The sequence below is a fragment of the Sceloporus undulatus genome, chromosome 11 (genome assembly GCF_019175285.1).
Source record: "Sceloporus undulatus isolate JIND9_A2432 ecotype Alabama chromosome 11, SceUnd_v1.1, whole genome shotgun sequence".
NCBI lineage: Eukaryota > Metazoa > Chordata > Lepidosauria > Squamata > Phrynosomatidae > Sceloporus > Sceloporus undulatus.
Genome location: NC_056532.1, coordinates 1,011,216 through 1,033,781, shown reverse-complemented (window position 1 = coordinate 1,033,781; position 22,566 = coordinate 1,011,216). Strand labels below are relative to the sequence as shown.

General features: G+C 46.4%; 1 protein-coding gene across 5 annotated transcripts in view; it reads left to right on the top strand.

Annotated features, from left to right (window-relative positions):
• The window catches only part of LOC121916876 (autism susceptibility gene 2 protein homolog), a 386,634-nt gene that overhangs the window by 226,761 nt on the left and 137,307 nt on the right, over window positions 1–22,566 (top strand). For all 5 annotated transcript variants that reach the window (XM_042442407.1, XM_042442406.1, XM_042442410.1 and 2 more), the window contains exon 3: window positions 687–788. In XM_042442407.1, the coding sequence (XP_042298341.1) occupies window positions 687–788 (102 nt within the window). The remainder of the gene's footprint in view (window positions 1–686; window positions 789–22,566) is intronic.

Here is a 22,566-nt window from a genome sequence, read left to right as displayed (position 1 = left end):
TATGTTACAATCCTATGGTCCAGTGGTTTAGATGTGCATGTGTGCTTATAATCTGTAGCGTGTATCATCATCTTTGTTATCTTTATGGGGCACTGAGTCATTATTAACTAATTTATTCATATTTATTTATCGTACTTTTAATATTTGTTTGTAAGTAAATAATTACATAGATGCCTAAATCAGACCTAACCAAATCGGAGGTAACAAGTACAGTATATAGTAGTTCTTCAAACTGTAAGACGTTTAGCTAAGCTATATGATGAATTCCTCTAAAACGCTGGCAGGATTTTCCTCTGATACAATGGAGAAACTATGCTCAAGTGCGAAAAGCGCGATGCAATCCTGGTATACATTTTATCCGAATACTGATCCGATTGCACTCATTAGAATTGACTGTCGGTTGCATCCTGAATGAGAAACCGAATTATGGGTTTGCTGTAGAAGCAATTACGGCTTGGCTGCTTGAAATGTATGTTCCAGGATTCAACACCCCTGAAATAGGGGGTTACTTTTCTTAGCTTTTCTTTTGGGGGTATTTAAAATCAGCGATGCATGTGCTCGTTCACTCATGCTCAGTTGGCTGTATGGTATAACTCATCTATGTGCCGTCTTTATAAATCTGAATGCATGTGCTCAAATGAATACCTTAGCTAAGATGGAAACTTTTATTTACCTCTTCAATGCAGCTTAATCCAAGCCAGAACGGCTGCCGGGACAGTGACAGCGAAAGCGCCAGCGGTGAATCCAAAGAGTTCCAGCGGAGCAGTTCCCGAGAGAGACTCAGCGATGTAAGTACAACTCCTCAACTGTCCTGTCTTAGGTGCATTACAGACCGCCCAAAACGGGCGGTCTGCCGCCACCGCCGCCATTTGCAGCGTGGAGGAGCCCCAGCGTACAAACCCGCACGGCTCCTCCGTGCTGCAAAAAGAAACCCCAAAATGGCGCTTCTCTTTGCGGCACGGTTATGATGCCGTGAGGTGCCAATGGTGCACTTGTGGCGTCATTTGCACCGTGCGACATGCGGGTGCCACCATTTTGTACAGACTCGGTCCATACTAGGGTTGAGGGGCGTCAGGAAGTGACGCCCCTTCTCAACCCTAATACGCCCCTTCCTAACCCTAGCATGCCCCTTCGCGCGCGACGGTAACGTGCCTTAGGTTCCCTGTTACTTACACTGCATTGGAAACCCACCTGTTCTTCTACTGTCATCTCAATGGACTCAAGCCAATCATTACATTTTTTGAGTACATACTTACTATATATTTTGGAAGAGATTTCCAACAAACTAGTACGGCGAAAGTTGTCTGGGTTACTTGGGTCACCTCTTTGGAATAGAGGGATGATTATACTAATATACCATCGGTGAGGTAAGTAGTCACTATCGTTAATTTTATGTAAGTAGAACCAAAAGGATGGAGGCCTGCCAATTTGGTTCTGCTTTATAGCCCTCGCCCACAATGCCATCTTCACCTGGGGCCTTCCCATTCTTTAAAGTGGCAACTACTTCGCAGATCTCACTAGAGGAGACAGGATCCTAAACTGGCAAGACTTCTTGCATCTCAAAGGTATATACTGTATGTTACTGTGTACTGTGTCCAGTTCTGGGCACCACAATTCAAAAAGGACATTGAGAAACTGGAGCGCGTCCAAAGGAGGGCAACGAAAATGGTGAAGGGTCTGGAAACCATGCCCTATGAGGAAAGGCTTAGGGAGCTGGGGATGTTTAGCCTGGAGAAAAGAAGGTTAAGAGGTGATATGAGAGCCCTGTTTCAGACTCGTAGGGCATGGCTTCCAGACCCTTCACCATTTTAGTCGCTATTCAGCAGCTGGTTGGGGGAGGTTTCCCCTTTGGTAATTCAGACCTTCCAGGGTCTTTCAAAATATCATTTATCCTTATTGCCGAAGCTTCTGTTTGACCAGTCTCATAAATCTTAACATTTCCTCCCCCATCCTTTGATGGAAGATCCCGCGACTCAAATTAGATGACTCCCTAAACTCAACAAGCGTTGTCTGAGAGTTATCTAGAAGTCTGCAAAACCACTCTTGTGGAGCTTTCTGTATCTTTAGAAATGTCCGGGATTGCTGCCAGCAATCTCTGATTTATGCTGATAACCAAGCCTGCAGTCAACACGTGAAGGCAAAACAAACCTTGTGGAGAAGCAGTCAAAGAGCAAGCCGAGGAAACAAGCCGGTGTCGGGGTTGCAGAAAGTCAAGCGTGCCGAAAGACGAGCTGAAGTCAGGAAGCCAGAAAGCAGCGTGGTCAAAACAGTCCGAGGTCACAATAGCCAAGAGATAACAAAGGTCCGGTCCGAGGTCAAGGTAACAAGATGTCTGGAGCTAGAGCGACAGCAATCACACCAAGGGCTCATGCAATAAACTCTAGCAACAAACTCAAGCCTCTCTTCCACTTAAATCAGGGAAGCTCTCCCTCGAGCCACCTGAGGCTGGTTTGCTAACTGTCTTTCTGCAATCCTCCTGGATCTGCGCCTGCAAGCACTCTCGGCCCTTCTCTCCTGATAAGAAGGTACTTGCAGGCATGCCTCGTCTCCTGAATCACCACTAGGCTGTGGTACCGAAGGAAGCCTCTCTGTGGCACTAGGACCTGGTTGAATCTCCTCCTCTGGGACTGAAGGATCACAGCTGGGACCTGGCAGGGCAGGAACAGCACCTGGCGTTGCCTCAATCAGCCCTTGCTCTGGAGGAGGCTCATCCTCCTCCTCATCCTCCGAGAGCTGATCTTGGCTGGCCATGACAAGAAACTTAAACCGGTACTAATGGCTTGCAAAGGGAAAAGCACCGTTAGTAACGGATAGCCCACATACAGTGGCATGTTCCTGGATTATAAAACTATGTTACACCGAGATGTGTTGATTTGATTGATCTGTCCAGCTTTTGTGGCCTAGTGACTATAGTAGCTCTTATCCTTAAGTGTGATATCTAATCTTTTCCTGGAAGGTAGCAGTGAGCAATGTGGAGTGATGATGGCAGACACAAAGGCCTGTTACAGACTGCCAAAATAAAGCTGCTTGGGGTCTCATTGGAGGCATGATGTTTAAATGATGCATGCATCCTAAGAATCCGGAAGCTGCACCAAAGCTGCCCTCCAGTGCTTAGGAATGGAGTGTGGCTTTGGCGCGACCTCCGGACTCTTAGGACCCAGGCATCATTTAAATGCATACCTCCAAAGAGACCCCAAGCAGCTTTCCAGTGCTTAGGAATGGAGTGTGGCTTTGGCGCGACCTCCGGACTCTTAGGACCCCATGCGTCATTTAAAGAGCATACCTCCAAAGAGACCCGAAGCAGCTTTATTTTGGCAGTCTGGAACAGGCCAAAGACTTGTTGCACCTATTCTCATGCTGTTAACTCTTATGTCTACCCAATAAAATAGATGGACAGTGGGTCCAGGACACATAAAAAGAGCCCTAGACACACACTTATGAGATTTGCTGCCACAAAATCTGGTAACCGCAGGGTTAGATTGTTTTAATTATTTCAACTATGTTAATTTGTATTTAATGTTATTATTATGTAGGGGGTGGAGGGTCGGGGATTGTGTAATCTTGTTGTTGGTTATATTATTTATTTTCATGTTCTTTTGTAACCCGCCTCGATCCGTAGGGAGAGGCAGAATATATTATTATTATTATTATTATTATTATTATTAAAGAGAGAATAATTTATGGGAAAGGAGGAAAGAGGTCTATAAATGGCTACTAGCCATGATGGCTGATCGAAGCCACCATGTTCAGAGTCAATATGGCATTAAAAACCAGTCACTGTGGAGTTTATAGCATTTTTTGAACATTCAAAAGGCATCCACTATCTACCCTGATCATAGTAGACATTAAGAGGAATGCATATCCCTTGCAATAAATCCATCCTTGCCATTCGCAGCACAGTTTGCAAAATATGGAGACCTCGGCGGTCAGACGTACGAACGATCTGTCGCAAAACAAAGTCCGTTTATGTAGGCAAGGGCAGTTTCATGCCGTGATACTTGAAGGAGTAACTCTTCTAACTGTGGACTAAGTATGGCCCCATACAGACGGGCCAAAATAAAGATGCTTCGGGTCACTTTGGAGGTATGCTGTTTAAATGATGCATGTGTCCTAAGAGTCCGGAACCTGCGCCAAAGCTGCGCTCCAGTCCTTAGGACTGGATCATGGCTTTGGCGCGGCTTCCAGACATCATATAATACATCATTTAAACAGCCTACCTCCAACGTGACCCAAAGCAGCTTTATTTTGGCCTGTCCGTATGGGACCTATATTGTTTAATTCGACCCTAAGGTGAACCCTTGTTCTCCTCTAGCGGTCCTCTTCTGCACTTCTTCAGTAGCATATGCGCTACTGGAATGCAATCTCATGTCCTCTAAATGTTTTTGTCCACAGCTTTCATCAGCTTCAGAGGCACAACCAGTTATTATTTTTTAATTCGGTTTTATTAAGATTTATACGATCTGAAGAGGAACCAGAGTATTAAGACTTAAAAACATAACACACGTATATACCTTCACATTTACACATATGGCAAAACAAACCAAGACTAAACAACATCAGCAACTCTTTTCCAGTGACAAACATATAATGATCAAGCTTAAGATGATATCTTTCTGTCTTCGCACTTCTTCATAATCACAGGCGTGTTACAGACCACCTGAAATCGGCGGTCTGCCGGCGCCGCCGGTTGCTGCATCCGGGAACCGCAGTGGTAAAACCACGCGGTTCCCAGACGTGGCAAAAAGAAGCCTGAAAATGGTGCTTCTTTGTGCGCCCCGGAAGTGGCGCCACAAGTGCCCAATGGCACACTCGCAGCATCAGTTATGCCGCGTGACATGTGGATGCTATGCATCCACAACGTCAAGATGGTGGCGCCCATGTGGAACGCGCACCACCATTTTGTATGTACCCAGTACATACTAGGGCCACAATCACCTCAAAAAAGACAGAGTTATTTGTCTTCCCTTGTCTAATGTGATATCGTTCCAAAACTTAAATGATATAAAATAGTATATTCATCTAACTTAATTTCTTATTTAATTACCAAACTGACATTTTCTTTTCTTTGAATCAACTTTAAACCTTTTTCTTCTCCATAGATTTTTTTTAGGCATTCCAGTTCTTTTTCGATGTTATTTTTAGTTTTGCCTTTTAGGATAGCTGTTAAGATACCAAGACTTCTCGCTTCTATTGATTTCAGAATCCGTTCCTTATCTGTCGGTGTTTTATTTGCTTCCCAGCACTGCGCATATATAAGATCCTCGCTAATGTGACCATAGACAATATTATACGCAATCGTTCGACTTTGATTTTTAATTTGCCACAGTCTACAATGTTAAATAGAAAGAGTAAAGGGGTCGTAGGGGATCTTTAAAGCCTCATAATCCCTTACGATATTTGATTACATTGGCTACCACTGGTTTAGCCGACATTGGCCTGTTCCAGACTGCCAAAATAAAGCTGCTTTGGGTCTCTTTGGAGGTATGCTGTTTAAATGATGCATGCATCCTAAGAATCCGGAAGCTGCACCAAAGCTGCACTCCAGTGCTTAGGAATGGCGTGTGGTTTGGCGCGACCTCCGGACTCTTAGGACCCATGCGTCATTTAAAGAGCATACCTCCAAAGAGACCCAAAGCAGCTTTATTTTGGCAGTCTGGAACAGGCCTAAGGTAACAAGAAACTGATCTGTTGGAGAAGTTGGCAGAATCTCTGCTTGTAGCAATCCTTCTCAGACTTTGCTAACATAGCAGAAATTTAAGTATGCTTTTCTCAGAAACCTCATAATCCCCACTTCGCTAACAGCTTTGGCTGATAGACATAACAACCGACGTGAGAAGAGATAAATACATTGCCAGACAAGCTTGTGGTCACCTTCCAGTCTTCTGTGAGGTTCTTGTTCCTTCTGAAAGGTAAATAGTGTTCTCCGTTTCACTAATTTAAAAATTCCCCAAAAAATGTGTATGCGTTAAAAATCGAAAGTTTTTGTAGCTAAGATTTGTTCGGTTTCTAATTATAAGGCAGTTCTTTTAAAAGACCTAAGCTGGGGGGTGGTTTTGTCCCATGCTCTGCTTGGAAAGGAAGGTGGACACAGAGAAGAGAATGTGCTAGTATAGAGTCATAAGGAGGGAATCATAGGAGTTTGATGCATGGGCCTCGGAGAATGCGCCCAAAGCAGAATGGAAGTGAGCTGGAAGGGAATGGAATGGGGGAAAGGACACATAATACCGCACCGGAGGATGCCACCGATGCTGCCGGACATCAGCAGCATGTTCCACATCCGTCCCACAGCAGCCGATTTTCAAGAACGCTTCTGAACACTTCTTGAAAATCGGCTGCTGTGGGATGGATGGGGAACAGATTGGAGACTTCTGGCAGCACCAGTGGTGTTCTCCCGTGCGGTAATATGCGTCCTTTCCTTGTTCCATTCCCTTCCCGCTCATTTCCGTTCCGCTTCGGGCACATTCTCAAAGGCCTGTGTGATAAACTCTATAGGGAGTCGCCTTCCTTAGAGGTCTTTAAACAGAGGCTGGATGGACATCTGTTGGGGATGCTTTGATTTGGATTTCCTGCATGGCAGAATGGGGTTGGACTGGATGGCCCTTGCAGTCTCTTCCAACTCTATGATTCTATGGCCAGTTCCAGACTGCCAAAATAAAGCTGCTTCGGGTCTCTTTGGAGGTGGAGGTATGGTATTTAAATGATGCCTGGGTCCTAAGAGTCGGAGTCGCGCAAAGCCACCCTCCATTCCTAAGCACTGGAGGAAGCTTTGGTGAGCTTCCGGACTCTTAGGGTGCATGCTCATTTAACAGCATACCTCCAAAGAGACCCGAAGCAGCTTTATTTTGGCCGTTTGGAACAGGCCTATGATTTATGAATCATAGAGTTGCCCCTTTAATTCAATCAATCCATCAATCAATCAATCAATCAATCAATCAATGTGGGCTATCTGATCTAACACCATCATCCATTGCTTTATTCCTTAGCTAGAGCATTCCCAGCAGGTAGCTGTCCAGACTCTTTTTCAAGACACAAAGAAGAGACTATGCCAGTATAGAGTCATAAGGAGGGAATCGTAGAACTATTAGCTGGCCCTATGGGCTATTTGATCCAACCATCATCCTCCATCGCTTTCCTCTACTAGAGTATTCCAAGCAGGTAGCCGTTCAAACTCTTTTTCAAGACATCTAGACAAGGAGGGGGTATCACAAAGGAAAGAACTTGTGACTTAGCATTGCCCTCTCCACATCTTTTGCTTCTAGTAATCCTCTGAAGATGGGAATTGGTTAGGAGGGTATGTGAGCAGGTGAAATCTCTAACTGCACACCAACTGTGTTGTTGAGTAGCTGTGGCGTAGTTTAATGGTTGCTTGGTTAATATCATATCCCACTTTTCTTCCAGCATGGTCACAGTATCATCTTGGACCAGTACAGACCACCGGTTTGTGGCCGTCTGGGCAATTCTAGGGTTCCGGAGCACGCAGCATCCACACGCTCCAGAATCCTAGCATGTATAGACGGAGCCATCTTTATGTGGCACCGTCCATATGGGGCGCGTTCGTGCGTGCATGACACAAGCGTGGTGTCACATCCGCACCGCCAGGTGCCGACTTCTGTCATGGATGCGTCACAGTGCGCACTGATGACGCCTATGCGCACCACCAGAAGAACCCAGTTTTTCCGGGTTCTTTTTGCTTTGCAGTTTGGAAACAGGAAAACTAGGCACCTGCCAGCCCACCTTTTGGGGCGTATGTACCGCGCCATAGATCATAGAGTCCTAGGTTGGAAAAGACCCCAAAGCCATCCAGTCCAATCCCATTCTGCCATGGAGGATCTCAATCAAGCATCCCTGACAGATGGTCATCCAGCCTCTGCTAAAGACCTCCAAGGAAGGAGGCTCCACTACACTTCGAGTGGAGTTTGTCCTCTATCGAACAGCCCTTACTGTCCCCATGATGGTTGCAACACCTTAAAACAAACTAGAACAGAAAATATCAGTATTGCAATTATAGCTTGCTTTAGTCTGATGGGACTAAAAATGGCTGACGTTTCTGAACAGTTTCCATAGGCAGCCCCACATAGAATTATTCGTTGTACCATTAAGCACAGTGCTGCTTGTCCTTGTCCTTTGCCCTCCCGCACATGAATCCTGAATTGTCTCTTCTTTCACTTTGGCTTGTCTCATCATAGGGTTTCCTGGTAAGAATTTACATGGGGATTTACCATGGCTCCTCTGCACATTGCTAACAAGAGTTGGCTGTGGTACCACTATTGTTGTCTCTCGCCAGTGTCACCCTTCACTATTGCTGCGCCGTCAGGACGCTTGGTACATTTAGGCTGTCTCCTCTCTCAAAAGCCTTGATGTTTCCTCAAGGTATATCCACCAACATGATAAGAGGTATTAAAAACCTGCACGATTGGAGGAAAGTGGACGGAGCGAAAGCTTTCTTCCTTCCTTTTTAATGCTGCAACTATCCACTGCAGCTGAGTGTTGCAAAAATCAGGTTGCATAAAATGATGAACTTTTAACTCGCGGAGGGTTAGAATGGATAACCAAAATGCATATACCGAAAGCGACAGACTACCATGCATCTATCAACCAGCCGATGTCATTTTGCTTCCTTTTTCACTCAGAAAACCTGTTTACTGCTTGGACACACCCAAAAGGGGGATGGAGCAAATATGTAGAGAAGTGCGGTCACGTTTAGGAATGCCAACCAGGGTGAGTTGTAAATACAGTACCTGTTTTTGTCCAGCATTTCTTGCACTGCTGGTGGTCATGATGATCGGTGGCAGAGATACTGAAACTCACCGGGCAGGCTCCTTCTCCGGGTTGTAGTAGAGCCCAGGTTGTGTTCCCCCTTCGGCGATGGAGCAACTGTTCTGCATGTAGAATGTCCCAGGTTCATTAACTAACATCTCAACTAAAGTGGAAAAATACCTAGCCGACACAGTGGCACTACTGAGCTTGAATAAAGATCTTCCTCTGTTGTGTAGTCTCACTCTTTCTCCCCGACGTCACCAAGATCAGGGATGAAGAACCCCTGTCCTTGCAGCTGCTCCTGCTTTGGCTAATGGTAATGTCCTCCTTGAAGGAGCAGTTGGTCTCCTGGTGCAGTGTTAAATCCTGCTACTGCAGCCACTCATTTCCAAAATGACCCGAATAGACTGAAAGCTGGGCCAAAGATAACAAATGGAAATTCAACAGGGAGAAATGTAAGGAACTGCACTTAGGGCGGAAAAAATGAATGCACAGATATAGGATGGAGACATTGGCTTAAGGAGACTTATATATGTGAACGGGGATCTGGGAGTTCAAGTAACCCACACGTGAACATGAGTCAACAGTGTGATGCGGCAGCTAACAAGGCCAATTCAATTTTAGGCTGCATCATCAAAGTATAGTGTCTGACCAAGGGAAGTAATCGTGCCGCTTATTTGTTTTGGTCAGGCATTACCTGGATTGTGTCCAGTTCTGGGCACCACAATTCAAAAAGGACTTTGAGAAACTGGAGCCATGTGTCCAAAGGGGGCAATTAAAATGGTGAAGGGTCTGGAAACCACCAAGCCTTATGAGGGAGAGACTTAGGGAGCTGGGGATGTTTATCTGGACAGAGACAGTTAAGAGGTGATATGTATCGCCCTTTTAATACTGACTGGAAGTCTCATATTGAGGAGGAGCAAGATTGTTTTCTGCTGCTCCGCGAATAAGACCTGGAACAATGGATGCAAGCTCAGGAAAAGAGATTCCAGATCAACATTAGGAGGACTTCCTACCAGTAAGGGCTGTTTGCACTCCTTCCTGGAGAGCGGTGGATTCTCCTTCTTTGGGGTTTCCCAACAGAGGCTGGATGGCATCTGTCAATGGGGATGCTTTGATTGAGAGTTCCTGCATGACAGAATAATAATAAATAATAAATAAAGTTTTTATTTATATACCGCACCTTCATAGATCAGGGCGGTTTACATCAATTAAGTCGCGTACAATAGTAAAACAACACCATACATATACAAAAAATAAAATAAAACAGCAAAAAGCCCCAGTAGCCCATTTTAGACTCAGTTTGAGGCCTTCGACTGTTCCATTTCACCACACTTCCTTCATCTTCTGACTCTGTTCTTCTTTCAACTTTGCTTTGCTTTGGCGAAGGCAACTCTCCTCTAGTTTTTTAATCTTTAAGGTTGTTTCTTTCTCAAGATCTCTGAATGATTCTCTCTCTGTTTGGAGAACTTCCATCTGCCCTCAGTATCTCTTTCCTGGGTTAAGGCTTCCCTTCCTCCTTCACTGTCACAAAGGGTCTTTGGGCCATTTCCAGTGTTCCATCTTTTCTCTTTAACTCTTCTTGCAGTTGGTCCATTCCATTCTGTTTCCACTGGGATTCACAGCGCACCAACTCTCCACTCTCTCTCTTCGTCTTGCAACTCTTCCATCTTAAAGAGACAGATTGATGTCTTCATGAACAGCTATGGGCTCTTTTCGCTAATGTTACTGCCAGTAGTCTTGAACAGTTTCATTGCGAATTCTCCATATATGATATACGGAGTAGGGAATCTCTGCCTGGAATTTTTGTAAATCGTGTTGTAGACATCATGAATTGCCATAGGTAAGCACCAGAATGGGGTGACTGAATGGCCCTTTGGTCTCTTCCAACTCTCTGATTCTATGACTGTAAGTCGTCTTCAGGGTTATCAGACAGTACATTTTTCGGAGGAACACACCTCAACATCACATCCAGTGCTCTCCTATGTGTGTGGAAAGTGGCAAAACAAAACCTCTCCCATCCCCTACACCACCATTCAAGATCTCCCACAAACTCTACAAAAAAAACCTCATTTTCCTATGTGTCTCCATCAAAAGGCACAAGAACTGATGTTCGGGTTGGGAGGTGCAGCCTGCAGAAGGTTGAGGGGCTGGAGGCCTCTGGGTCCCAAACGTTGACATCATATCTGCTGGATCATCTGTCATCCTCACATTTTTCTCATATTTGATTCCACCTTCGTCAAATCATCAATTGTTTCTGTCAGGGTGTGTGTGTGTGTGTGTGTATATATCATATATATCTATGTGTTGTGTGTGTGTGTGTGTGTGTGCAACAATGGGGGGGAAGAAGACAAAGTCGTGCTGACTTGATTCCAGTTTGAGGAAAACAGAAGGAGCAGCCATCTTGCCTTAGCGAGAAATCTCCACTGATGATTCTCCTGCGGGGAGATACACATATATGGGGATTGTAATATCTACGGACAATGGACTGAAATATCCACCTAGGGACAGAGGCTTATATAGCCTAAGAAACCGATGTAACAAGGTACGACAGGGAAAGATGGAGGCAATCTAAAAGCATCTATTCTAGTTGCTGAAGGCTGTGACTTTGTCTACAGGCCAATTTTTCAACTTCAGGAAAACTGGGGATGTGTTTTGATCAGCACCAGCCATGGAGGCCAAAGCCAGCCTTTGGAAGGGTGGACAATTGCTGTTGTTGTTATCCATCCTCGAGTCCATCTCAACCCAGTCGACCTCTTAGAGTGAGATATCTCCAAGACTCCCTATGCTCCACAGCTCTGCCAGCTTCATACCCACGACCTCCTTACTAGAGTCCTCCATCTACTATGTGGCCTTCTCTCTTTTTGCTTACCCCTTTCCTTGTGTATTGTTTTTTCCAGGAGTCTTCCTCCGCTGATGTGGCCAAAGACAGGCAGCCTCAGTCTAGTCATCTTGGTTGCAGAGAGATGTTTGGTTTGTCTGCTCTAGGACCATTTGTGGATTTCTTGCTGTCCATGGGAACTCAAGCACTCTTCTCCAGCACCAGTATCAAATGAATTAATCTCTTCTAGCTGCTTCTTAACTCCCAGCTCTCACATCGACCATGGTAATAGGGAATACATGGCTTGTATGAGTCTAACCTTGTGCTCAGTTCTATGTCTTTACATTTGGGATAGAATCATAGCGTTGGAAGAGCACCCAATGGCCATCCAGTCCAAGCTCCTGCCATGCAGGAAATCTAAAAAAATCAAAAGCATCCCCGACAGATGGACATCCAGCCTGCTGTTTAAAGACCTCCAAAGAAGGAGACTCCGTTGCACTCCGAGGGAGTGCCTTCCAATGTCGAACAGCCTCTTACTGTCATGAAGTTCCTCCTAATGTTGAGGTGGAATCTCTTTTCGGAGCTTGCATCCATTGCTCCAGTCCTAGTCTCTGGGAAGCAGCAGAAACCAAGCTGGTCCCTCCTCAATATAACATCCTTATTTTCTAGTTTCTTCATAGCTGCCCTCTCCATCTTAGTCTTTTTTGATTCCTTTGACTGCAGTCTCCTATGGTGAATATATCTTCCAACGCAAGCCACCAAGGCACCAAGAGGACTTGGGATTATCTCACTGGAATCCGTGTCAGGATCAGGACCTTGGGCCGTAACCGCCTGGGACGGATCTTATTGCACTGTTAGAGCCTGGGCAGTTGCATCCCGTATCCAACCTGGCCTTCTAGACCAAGGGAAGTAATAGTGCCACTTATCTGCTCTGGTCAGGCTCCACCTGGAATATGGTGACCAGTTCTGGGGCCACCAATTCAAAAGGACATTGAAAACTGGAACGTTGTCCAAAGGAGGGCAACTAAATGGTGAAAGGTCTGGAAACCATGCTCTATGAGGATGACATGAAGGAGCTGGGGAGGTTTAGCCTGGAAAAAAGAAGGTAAGAGTTGTATGAGAGCCCTGTTTAATATTTGAGGGATGTTCATATGGGGAGGGAGCAAACTTGTTTTCTGCTGCTCCAGAGACTAGGACCCGGAGCAGTGGATGCAAGCTGCAGGAAACGAGATTCCCCCTCAAAACTTAGGAGGAACTTCCTGACAGTAAGGCTGTTCGACAGGTGGAACCAAAATCCTTCCTTGGAGTTGTGTGAGTCTCCTTCCCTTGGAGGTCTTCAAAGGCGGGCTGGATGGCCATCCGTCGGGGAGTTTGATCTGGATTTCCTGCATTGCAGGGGTGGACTGGTGGCCCTTGCGGTCTCTTCCAACTCTACGATTCTATGTTCTATGAAAAATCACATTCTTCAAAGCTTGCCGGAGAAACCCGGGTTGATCGGGTTGCCTACTCCCCAGGCTTATCCGTTCCAGACGGTTATGACCCAACCTCTCATCTCCAGTAGGATTTGCCGTGCAATGATCTCCTTTGACTTTGGCTGCTAAAAGTCCAAAAGACAGTTTAGGAGCCTTTAAAAAAATAAATAGGGCCTTTGATTGGAGAATGATCTAATCTTTATCAGCGACAGATTGATTCCCTCCTTATATACATATATTGCCGATACATATACACCTGCCCATCGTACTCCGTCCACAGTTGGGGGGTAAACAAGGTCTCTGGTATAAGTGAAAAAACAATCTTGAAGTCGTAAATGAAGGGCGATAATTAGCCAACAGCGCTTGACACCGCGGCGATGAATCCGCACTGGCTGCTCTTGTCGTAAACCTTTTTTTTTCCTCCCCGTCTTCTTCCCCCTTCCCCTTTTTTTGCATCTCTGCTTCTGCAAGCTTTAGGGGACTGACAACTTGTTTTCTGCTTTCTGGTAAGGCTGCCCTCCGGTTCGAAAGACCCCGAAGCTGTCATCCCTCCCCTCCTCCTTATGTAAGCAGAAGGCTGCGCCAATTCATCTCACAACAAAATCTCGCCCCGGCAGTAGAATTCGCTCAGTTGAGATTTTGCTCTAGGCAAGATGGCTGCTCTTCTGTTTTCTCAACCAGGATTCGAGTCAACCCAACTTTGTCTTCCTTTCCCCCTGATTAATTCATATTTTATGCCTTATAATTTCATCCCCCCCACCCTACGCCGCACACTTATTAATCTATATGTATTCGGCTTGATATTTAGTACTGCAATATTTTGGATATGGGGATTGCAAATGGATCACTAGAATTGTTTTTTTGGCAACACAGAAATACGGAGGAAAGAGAGAGAGAGAGAAAGAAAGAGAGAAAGAATTAAAACAACAGCCAACGACTCAGCTCTGTACTGGGGATGTGTTATTCATCAGGCGCAGACCCCTGCGAATTGTTGCGGCGGGTACTTGTATACATTCAGCGCAATGCGCAGACATCATCCGACAGTAAACAAACATTGTGGATTGTTAGGAAAGAGAACCAAAAAATAAATGAAGGAAAGGGATGGGATCCTCATTGTTGTTTGGCTGTGTGTTTGCCGCTGGGAGACTATATATAGTGGTAGACATCACACTGCAGATCGCTTTGTGGGACGATATATTGTGGATGCTGCTCGAAATAAAAAACCGGATGTGAAACAAGGGACAGTAAATACATTTTCTATAATGAACAGTAAGGAAGATTTGCACTAATAATAATAATATAATAATAATAATAATATAATAATAATAATAATTTAATTATACCCGCTCTTCAGCAAGAGAAGTAGCTGAAGTTAAAAGGGCAGATAGATCCCACCACCCCACTCTCTTTTAGTAGGATCATAGACATCTGGGTTGGAAGAGACCCCAAGGGCCATCCAGCTGCACCCATTCTGCCATGCAGGAAATCACATCAAACATCCCCAAGAGATGGCCACCCAGCTCGTTTAGAACCTCCAAAGAAGGAGGCTCTACCACTCTCCGAGGGAAAGTTCTTCCACTATCAAACATCTCTTACCGTCAAAAGTTTCCTCCTAATGTTGAGGGGAATCTCTTTTTTACCTGTGGCTTGCTTCCACTGTTGCAGGTTCTAGTCTCTGGAGCACAGAAAACAAGCTTGCTATCTCTCCGTATGGCAACCTTCAAATACTTAAAAAGGCTATTCATATCACCTCTTAGCCTTTCTTCTTCGGCTAAACATACCCAGAGGACAGTGACCAGAATGATTAAGGATCTGGAAACTATGCCTTATGAGGAGGACTTGGGAGTCGGTATGTTACCCTGGAAAAGAGATGGTTAGAGGTGCTTGATAGCCCGTTGTTTAATATTTGAAGGATGTCATTATTGGGGGAGGGCAAGCTTGTTTTCTGCTGCTGTCCAGAGAAAGGGACCCTGAGCCATGGATGCAAGCTGCAGGAAAAGAGGAGGGAACATTCCTGACCGTAAGGCTGTTCAACAGTGAACAGCGTGGTGAGTCTCCTTCTTTGAGGGTCTTTAAAGAGAGGCTGGGTGGCATATGTCAGTATGCTTTGATTGAGAGTTCCTGCATGGCAGAATGGGGTTGGACCAGTGGTCCCACACCTTGCTAATGCCATGACCCTTTAATACAGTTCCTCATGTTGTGGCGACCTCCAAACCTACAATATTTTCATTGCTATGTGCAAAATATGTGTTTTCGATGTCTTAGGCGACCTTCTGTAAAGGGTCATTCGACCCCCAAAGGGGTCCCGACCCACAGGTTGGGAACCATGGGTTGGACTGAATGGCCTGTGGGGTCAAACCTTCCACTCTATGATTCTAAATATCGTATTTCATGCCAGGATACTTTCCTTCTGTCAATTATGACGGGTTACATGCTAGTGGTATTACTAGGGGAGGTGGGGGGATGCGGGACCACACCAGAGAGGGTCCACCTGTAGGCCCTCCCTCTCGCGGACCTGCGATGGCCTTGTTGTCTTTTCCAACTCTGTGATTCTATGGTTTCTGTGACAGCATCTCTGGCAGATAGAAAGATGCGCCAGGATGGTTGCGGAAGAACTCCATTTGTCCATAGTTCAACAAAGTCCGGGGGGTGCATCTGAAGCAGTCCTCCTCTCCTGCGGCTATAGACAACAATTCAGAGAATGTGTTAGGTAGCAAATTACGTTGGTTATATCTGCATCCATCTTGAGAGTGAGCGAGAGAGAAAGAGGGATTGTCTTTTCCATAGCTTGATACGTTTCCAAGTCGAAATGCCAGGGATTGAGCTTTGGACCGTTTAGGCAGCGCATGTGCTGCACATAGACAAGTCCTACAGCTGTTGGGGCAATTGGCGAACACATTGTAAACCGCTTGGGGAAAGCTAGTTCACCGATAGCGGCACGTGCTATTGCTATTGCCATTGCTAGGTCTTCCATAAGTGTAAAATAATTGTTGAATTTGAAGCTCTTCAGAGTTTTCGACCACAATCTCACTTTGAGCTCTTTCCAATCAAATGGGTAGGTTGGTTCACGGTGCCAGAGGCACATGGGAATTCAACAGGGGAGTGGGCATGTTGCTTCTGTTGCCTTCTCCAATGCGCTTGTTTTTGTTTGGGGGTGGGATTATGTGTGTATTTGAGGCTGGGCGCTCAATGATTGTTGCATTATGTTAATTCTCTGCAGCGCAATCAAATCAGTCGTAATTAAAAGCTGTCAGTCGGAAGGCAAGCCAATGGCTGCACAAAACACAGCATAACAAAATGAAGTGAAATGCTTCTGCCTGTAGCGATACATGCTTCGCCAGGCATGAAATTAATAAAGTAATTTGATGTTGACATCAGAAATTGAATGTACCCACTGTTCCTTCATTCTGTCAACTGACATTAACAATGGCCAGACAAAAACACAAGCCGCAAAGCTGCTTCCCCACCAGCCTTCCGCTCCTAATTCCACAATATATATGCAAAATCAGTGCGGCCCGATCTTCAAGACCGAAGGATTTAATTCTTTGGGTCCTGATGAGCTGCTGAATGCCGAAAGGTTCCTCTTGTGTTCCAGGGCCAAAAATACCTTTTTATGAGAATAGCACAACAGCCAAAGGCCGATTATGCGCTCTGGTCACTTATCATGCTGGATGCCAGTCAGTCATTCCTACTGTTCCCTTGGAGGGACATGATAGTCGACCATAGTGCCTGGTTGTTTACAGTTTTTATTTATTGTTTGGGGGAAGGCAACATTTCCAAAAGGAGCAAATGTTTACAATTACAGTGTTCATCTTCACGTTCTTTGTGTGTATTATTTAAAAATCATCCACGTAACACTTACTGTTGTTCCAAAATATTGTCTGGCATTCCAGCACCAGCGGCAACGTTTTACATCTCCTTCTCGCTCTCCCTTCTTTCTCTCTTTCTTTAATATCACAATAATAAATAATCTATAGAATATCAGATTATTTACAGTATAAATACTATTGTTTTTTGGTTTGGGATCATTCTAACCTGAATTTTTAAACTTGCGCTGGTTGTGCACTGGCTACCCGCATCCTTCCAACAATTTCTTTACATCCTGTCTTTTCCCAGATGGGGACTCATGCAACTACTTGCCCAACCAGATTAAAAATGCTCACACAGCCCACAAGAAGCTTTTGAATGTGCGCATGTAGTGTCTTCTTTTGAAGAGAAGCAAGAAACCAAAATAAGATGGGGAAGTTGAAGGCTTTCATGGCTGATATCCATAGATTTTTGTGGGTTTTTCGGGCTCTGTGGTCAATGTTCTAGAAGAGTTTTTCCTGACGTTTCGCCAGCATGTGGCTGGCATCTTCAGAGAATGCTGGCATGGAAAGAGTTGGCATATATAAATAGACTGTGTGACCCTGGATAGGGCTGGCATCTTACAGATGATGCTGGCCTGGAAAGGTTGGATATATTAAATATACTGTGGACCCTGGATAGAGCTGGCATCTTCAGAGAATTGCTGGCATGGAAAGAGTTGGATATAATATATAATACACTGTGTGGACCCCTGGTAGGGCTGGCATCTTCAGAGAATGGTGGCATGGAAAGAGTGTGATATTATTAAATAGGCTGTTTGACCCTGGATAGGGCTGGCATCTCAGAGAAGCCTGGCATGGCAAGAGTTGGATATATATAAATAAGACTGTGTGACCCCGGGATAGGGCTGGCATCTTCAGAGAATGCTGGCATGGAAAGAGTTGATTATATAAATAGACTGTGTGACCCTGGATAGGGCTCGGATCTTCAGGAGATGCTGGCCATGGCAAGAGTTGGATTTATAAATAGACTGTGTGACCCCGGATAGGCTGGACTTCATGATGAAAGTGGCATGGAACGGTTGGATATATATAAATATACTGTGTGGACCCTGGATAGGGAGGAGCGATTGTCCATGTTAATCTGTGTACAGTGGTACCCGGATACGAAAATCACCGCACTTACGAAATTTCGGGTTACCGAAAAATCCATTAGAAAAAACTGTTTCGGGTTACGTTTTTTTTTTTCTTTGGGTTACTAAAAAAAAATTTTGGCTTTCGGCGCTTTTTACACGGAATCGCGGCTTCCAGCGCTGTGCCTATGGCAATTTCCGGCTTGCGAAGATCTTCGGGTTACGAAGGGCCTCCGGGCGATACTTTCGTAACCCGGGGGTACCACCTGTATATTCTGTTGTTGAGGGAAGCCTAGGATGGTAGGTAGGCAAAGGATTAACATGGAAATCACTCCTCCCTACCCATGGTCATACTGTAAATTACACCCAACTTTCTTCCATGCCAGCATTCTCGAAGATGCCAGCCACAGATGCCGGCGAAAACGTCAGGAAAAAAATCCTTCTAGAAACATGGCCACAGAGCCCAAAAACCCCACAAAACTAAATCTAAGGTGGTTTAACAAAATACCCAATAAAGTCAGGTAATGGGATAGAAAACTTCTCATCGCGTTATATGCTTTCTATTTCAATATATTTCTGGTGCCTTCCTTCCCGCTTTAGTGATGAAACGAATTATTTTTGGTGGAATAAGTTGGCAAAGTTCATATTTGCCGCCAGTGAAGGGTGGAGGGAGGAAGGCGAAAAGGAGAACATGGATCCATTATTCCAACCCGCAGCTATTTCCTTCTGAATCTTCAGTCGAGGGATTCCTCCCCCTCCCTTTCTCATCCCCCTGTCACAAAGCTACGTTGCTGGAGTCCAGGGCCCTGAATGCCGGCATGTCATGGAGGTTGTGCTATGTGTCTATTAGTCTCGGCGTAGGGCCAAAAATGCCATCATTAATTATTATCAGTGCCTGTCAAATAAATTGGCAATTACACCCACCGCCGGAGCCTGGGACTTCGGCAAAATAGCGTGTTACTGTCAGCGGAGCTGTTTGAGCAAGAAACAGGTGGGGAGTGATTAACGATAAACGGTGGTGTTGTTTCATTAGCAGATGACATGGGCCAAGTAGCCTCGGTACATGTTGTGAGATGAAAAAACACTTTTTAAAAATCCAGCTAATGAGGGATGTGGTATATTATATATATATATCGGAGAGCGAGAGAGAGTTGCTTCTGATTTGTCTCCTGTGTTTCCTTCCAACTTCAGTTCGTCTCGCTTGGGGACCGCTACTTTGTAAGTGGACCTCTGCTTTTTAAATGCATGTTTGGGATGCGTCGGAGATGGTAATGGACGCAATTTGTGCTATTCTTAAACAAAGCTGCCATGTTAAGTTTGCTGTGTTTCCTCAATTGTTGCAATGCACTTGAATGGATTATGGCTAAGCAACTGGCTTGAACCAAGCATGTGATGGACATAGGTCTGTTCCAGAGCCAAAATAAAGCTGCTTTGGGTCTCTTTGGAGGTATGCTGTTTAATGATGCTATGGGCCCTAAGAGTCCAGAGTCGCGCCCAAGCCACACCTCCATTTCTAAGCACTGGAGGGCAGCTTTGGTGCAGCTTCCGAGCTCTTAGGGTGCATGCATCATTTTACACAGCATACCTCACAAAGTACCCAAAGTAGCTTTATTTTGGCGTTCTGGAACAGGCCTATACTCCTTATCTACATGTACTTCCTTACGTGTTCCTTGACTCCAGGTTTCCTCGATTAGAGATCGCGTGGATCTATTTGAACTATTTGTGGCGCCATCCTGTGTGTCATTTTCTTTCCTTATCGAGTCCGATCTAACTTTCAACGCAGCCTACGGTTTTGCTTTGTCCCTCTGCGTTCCTTCACTGGACTGAACTTGGTTCCATCCTTGGGGATGGTAGAACCCCCGCTTCTTAATTCCTTAGGTCTGACCGGAGCAAAGGGACTGCGTTTCTGTAGACCTTATCTGCTGGTCCCAGTTGTTTCACCACTCTGGTAGTATCGACTTGTGAAGAGCGGTGAAGTGAGTGGGAAGGTTTGGTCGGACGCGGTCTCCGTACCATTACTTTGAAGCTAGGAACACAATACCGTAGTAGCCACAAATATGGATGCATTGGAACTCGAATGCTTGGCATTGACAGAGGGTATGAAGTCCTATCATCAAGGGATTTGAATGGGGATACAGTTATGAAGTGCTGCTTTGTGACACTAGTAGTCCACCTCCTACGCAGTCAGGGCTTGCCAGATGGTGGGATGCGACTGTTGCAACAGGTAGAGTTGCATCCCACATCCTAAAAAGGCCGGCCGCCCAGACCCTGTCGGATGGTATCTACATTAAAGTCAGAGGCTGGAAGCGCAGCTACAGCTCTGGGTCAGAGAATAGCGGCCTAATTTTACCTAGACGTACCTCTACCTTTTTAATGTCGGAAAAATCCCTTTCTTGTGTGGTATATATAGATTTTTTATATAAAATTAAAATTCATACACGAATTTATACAATACATAATCTGTATAACACTCAGTCCCTCCATATTTGCGGCTTTGATATTTGCCGCTTGATTATTCACGGGATTTGCATTCATATGCTCTCTCTCGGAATATCTAGGTCCTCCAGTGGCCACTCTATGGTCCCGTCTTTTACAAAGTTCACTGAAACACCTAGAGATCCCGTGAGGAACGCTCCGCTAGGGCCTTGTGGCTCCTCCGGGGTTGCCCGGAGGACCCTAGGAGATCCCTAGAGAGAACACCCGGGCTGCGGGCCCTTGTAGCTCCTCCGGTGTTGCCGCTGGAGGACCCTGAGATCCCTAGAGAGCGGAGGGCTGTGCGTCGCCGGGGTGAGGGCCTTTGAGCTCCTCGGTTTCTGGGAGCGGTCCTCCGGGCTGCGCCCCGGAGGGACCTGAGATCCCTAGAGAGGACACCCCCCCCTGCTAGGCCTTTGTAGCTCCTCCGGGGTCCGCCCCGGAGGACCTAGAGATGCCTAGAGAGAACGCTCTGCTGGCCCTGGGTAGCTCCCCGCCAGGTTGCCCCGGAGGACCTAGAGATCCCTAGAGAGAACGCTCGTGCTAGGCGGCGCTTTGTGGGCTCCTTCCCCGTGTTGCCCTGGAGGGCCTAGATCATGCCAGGAGAGAACGGGCTCTGCTAGGCTTGTGCTCCTCCGGTGTTGCCCGGCGGGACGCAGAGATCCCTCGGAGAGGAGACGCTCGCTAGGCCTTTGTCAGCTCCCTCGGTGTCGCCCCGGAGGACCTAGAGTCCCTAGAGAGAAACCGCCCCTAGGCCGTTGGTAGCTGCTCCGGTGGTGCCGGCTGGAGGACCTAGAGATCCCTAGAGAGAACACTCTGCTAGGCCTTTGTAGATCCTCCGGTGTGCCCGGAGGACCTGAGATCCCTAGCGAGAACACCCGCTATGCCTTTGTAGCTCTCCGGTGTCGCCCCAGAGGACATAGAGATCCTAGAGAGAACGCTCTGCTAGGCCTTTGTAGCTCCTCCAGTGTTGCCCTGGAGGAACCTAGAGATCCCTAGAGGAGAACGCTCTGCTCGGCTTTGTGGCTCCTCCCGTGTCGCCCTGGAGGACCTAGCGATCCCTAGAGCGAAGCTCTGCTAGGCCTTTGTAGCTCCTCCGGGGGGATGTCGCCCCGGAGGCCTAGAGATACCTAGAAGAACACCTGCCTAGGCCTTTGTAGCTCCTCGGTGTTGCCTGGACCTAGAGATCCCTAGAGAGAACGGCTCTGCTAGGCCCTTTGTAGCTTCTCTGTTGTTGCCCTGGAGGACCTAGAGATCCCTAGAAGAGAAACACTCTGCTAGGCCTTTGTAGCCTCGGTGTCTCCCGGAGGCAACTAGAGATCCCTAGAGAAACAACTGCTAGGCCTTTGTAGCTCCTCCAGTGTTCCCTGGAGGACCTAGAGATACCTAGATAGAACGTCTGCTAGGCCTTTGTAGCTCATACGGTGTTGCCAGGAGGAACCTAGAGACCTAGGAGGAACGCTATGCTAGGCTTTGTAGCTTCTCCGTTGTTGCCTGGACGGACATAGAGATCCTAGAGAGAACGCTCTGAGTCCTTTGTAGCTCTCCTTTGTTGCCATGGAGGGACCTAGAGATCCCCTAGAGAGAACGCCGCTAGGCCTTTGTAGCTCCTCCAGTGTTGCCCTGGAGGACTAGAGATCCTAGAGAAACGCTCTGCTAGGCCTTTGTAGTTCTCCGGTTGTGCCCTGGAGGAACTAGAGATCCTAGAGAGAACGCTCTGCTAGGCATTTTCCGCTCTCCGGTGTTGCCCTGGAGGACCTAGAGATCCCTAGAGAGAACGCTCTGACTAGGCCTTTGTAGCATCTCCTGGTGTCCCCGGGGACCTAGAGATCCTAGAGAGAACCCCTGCTTAGGCCTTGTAGCTTCTCCGTGTGTGCCCCTGGAGTACTAGCGATCCCTAGGAGAGAACGCTTCTGTAGGCCTTGTAGCTCCTCCAGTGTTCTTTTTTTTTTTCCCTGGAGGACAGAGATCCTAGAGAGACCGCTCGCTAGGCCTTGAGGCTCCCTCAGTGTTGCACTGGAGGACCTAGAGATCCATAGAGAGAATCGCTCTGCTAGGCCTTTGTAGCTCCTCCGGTGTCGCCCCGGGAGGACCTAGAGATCCCA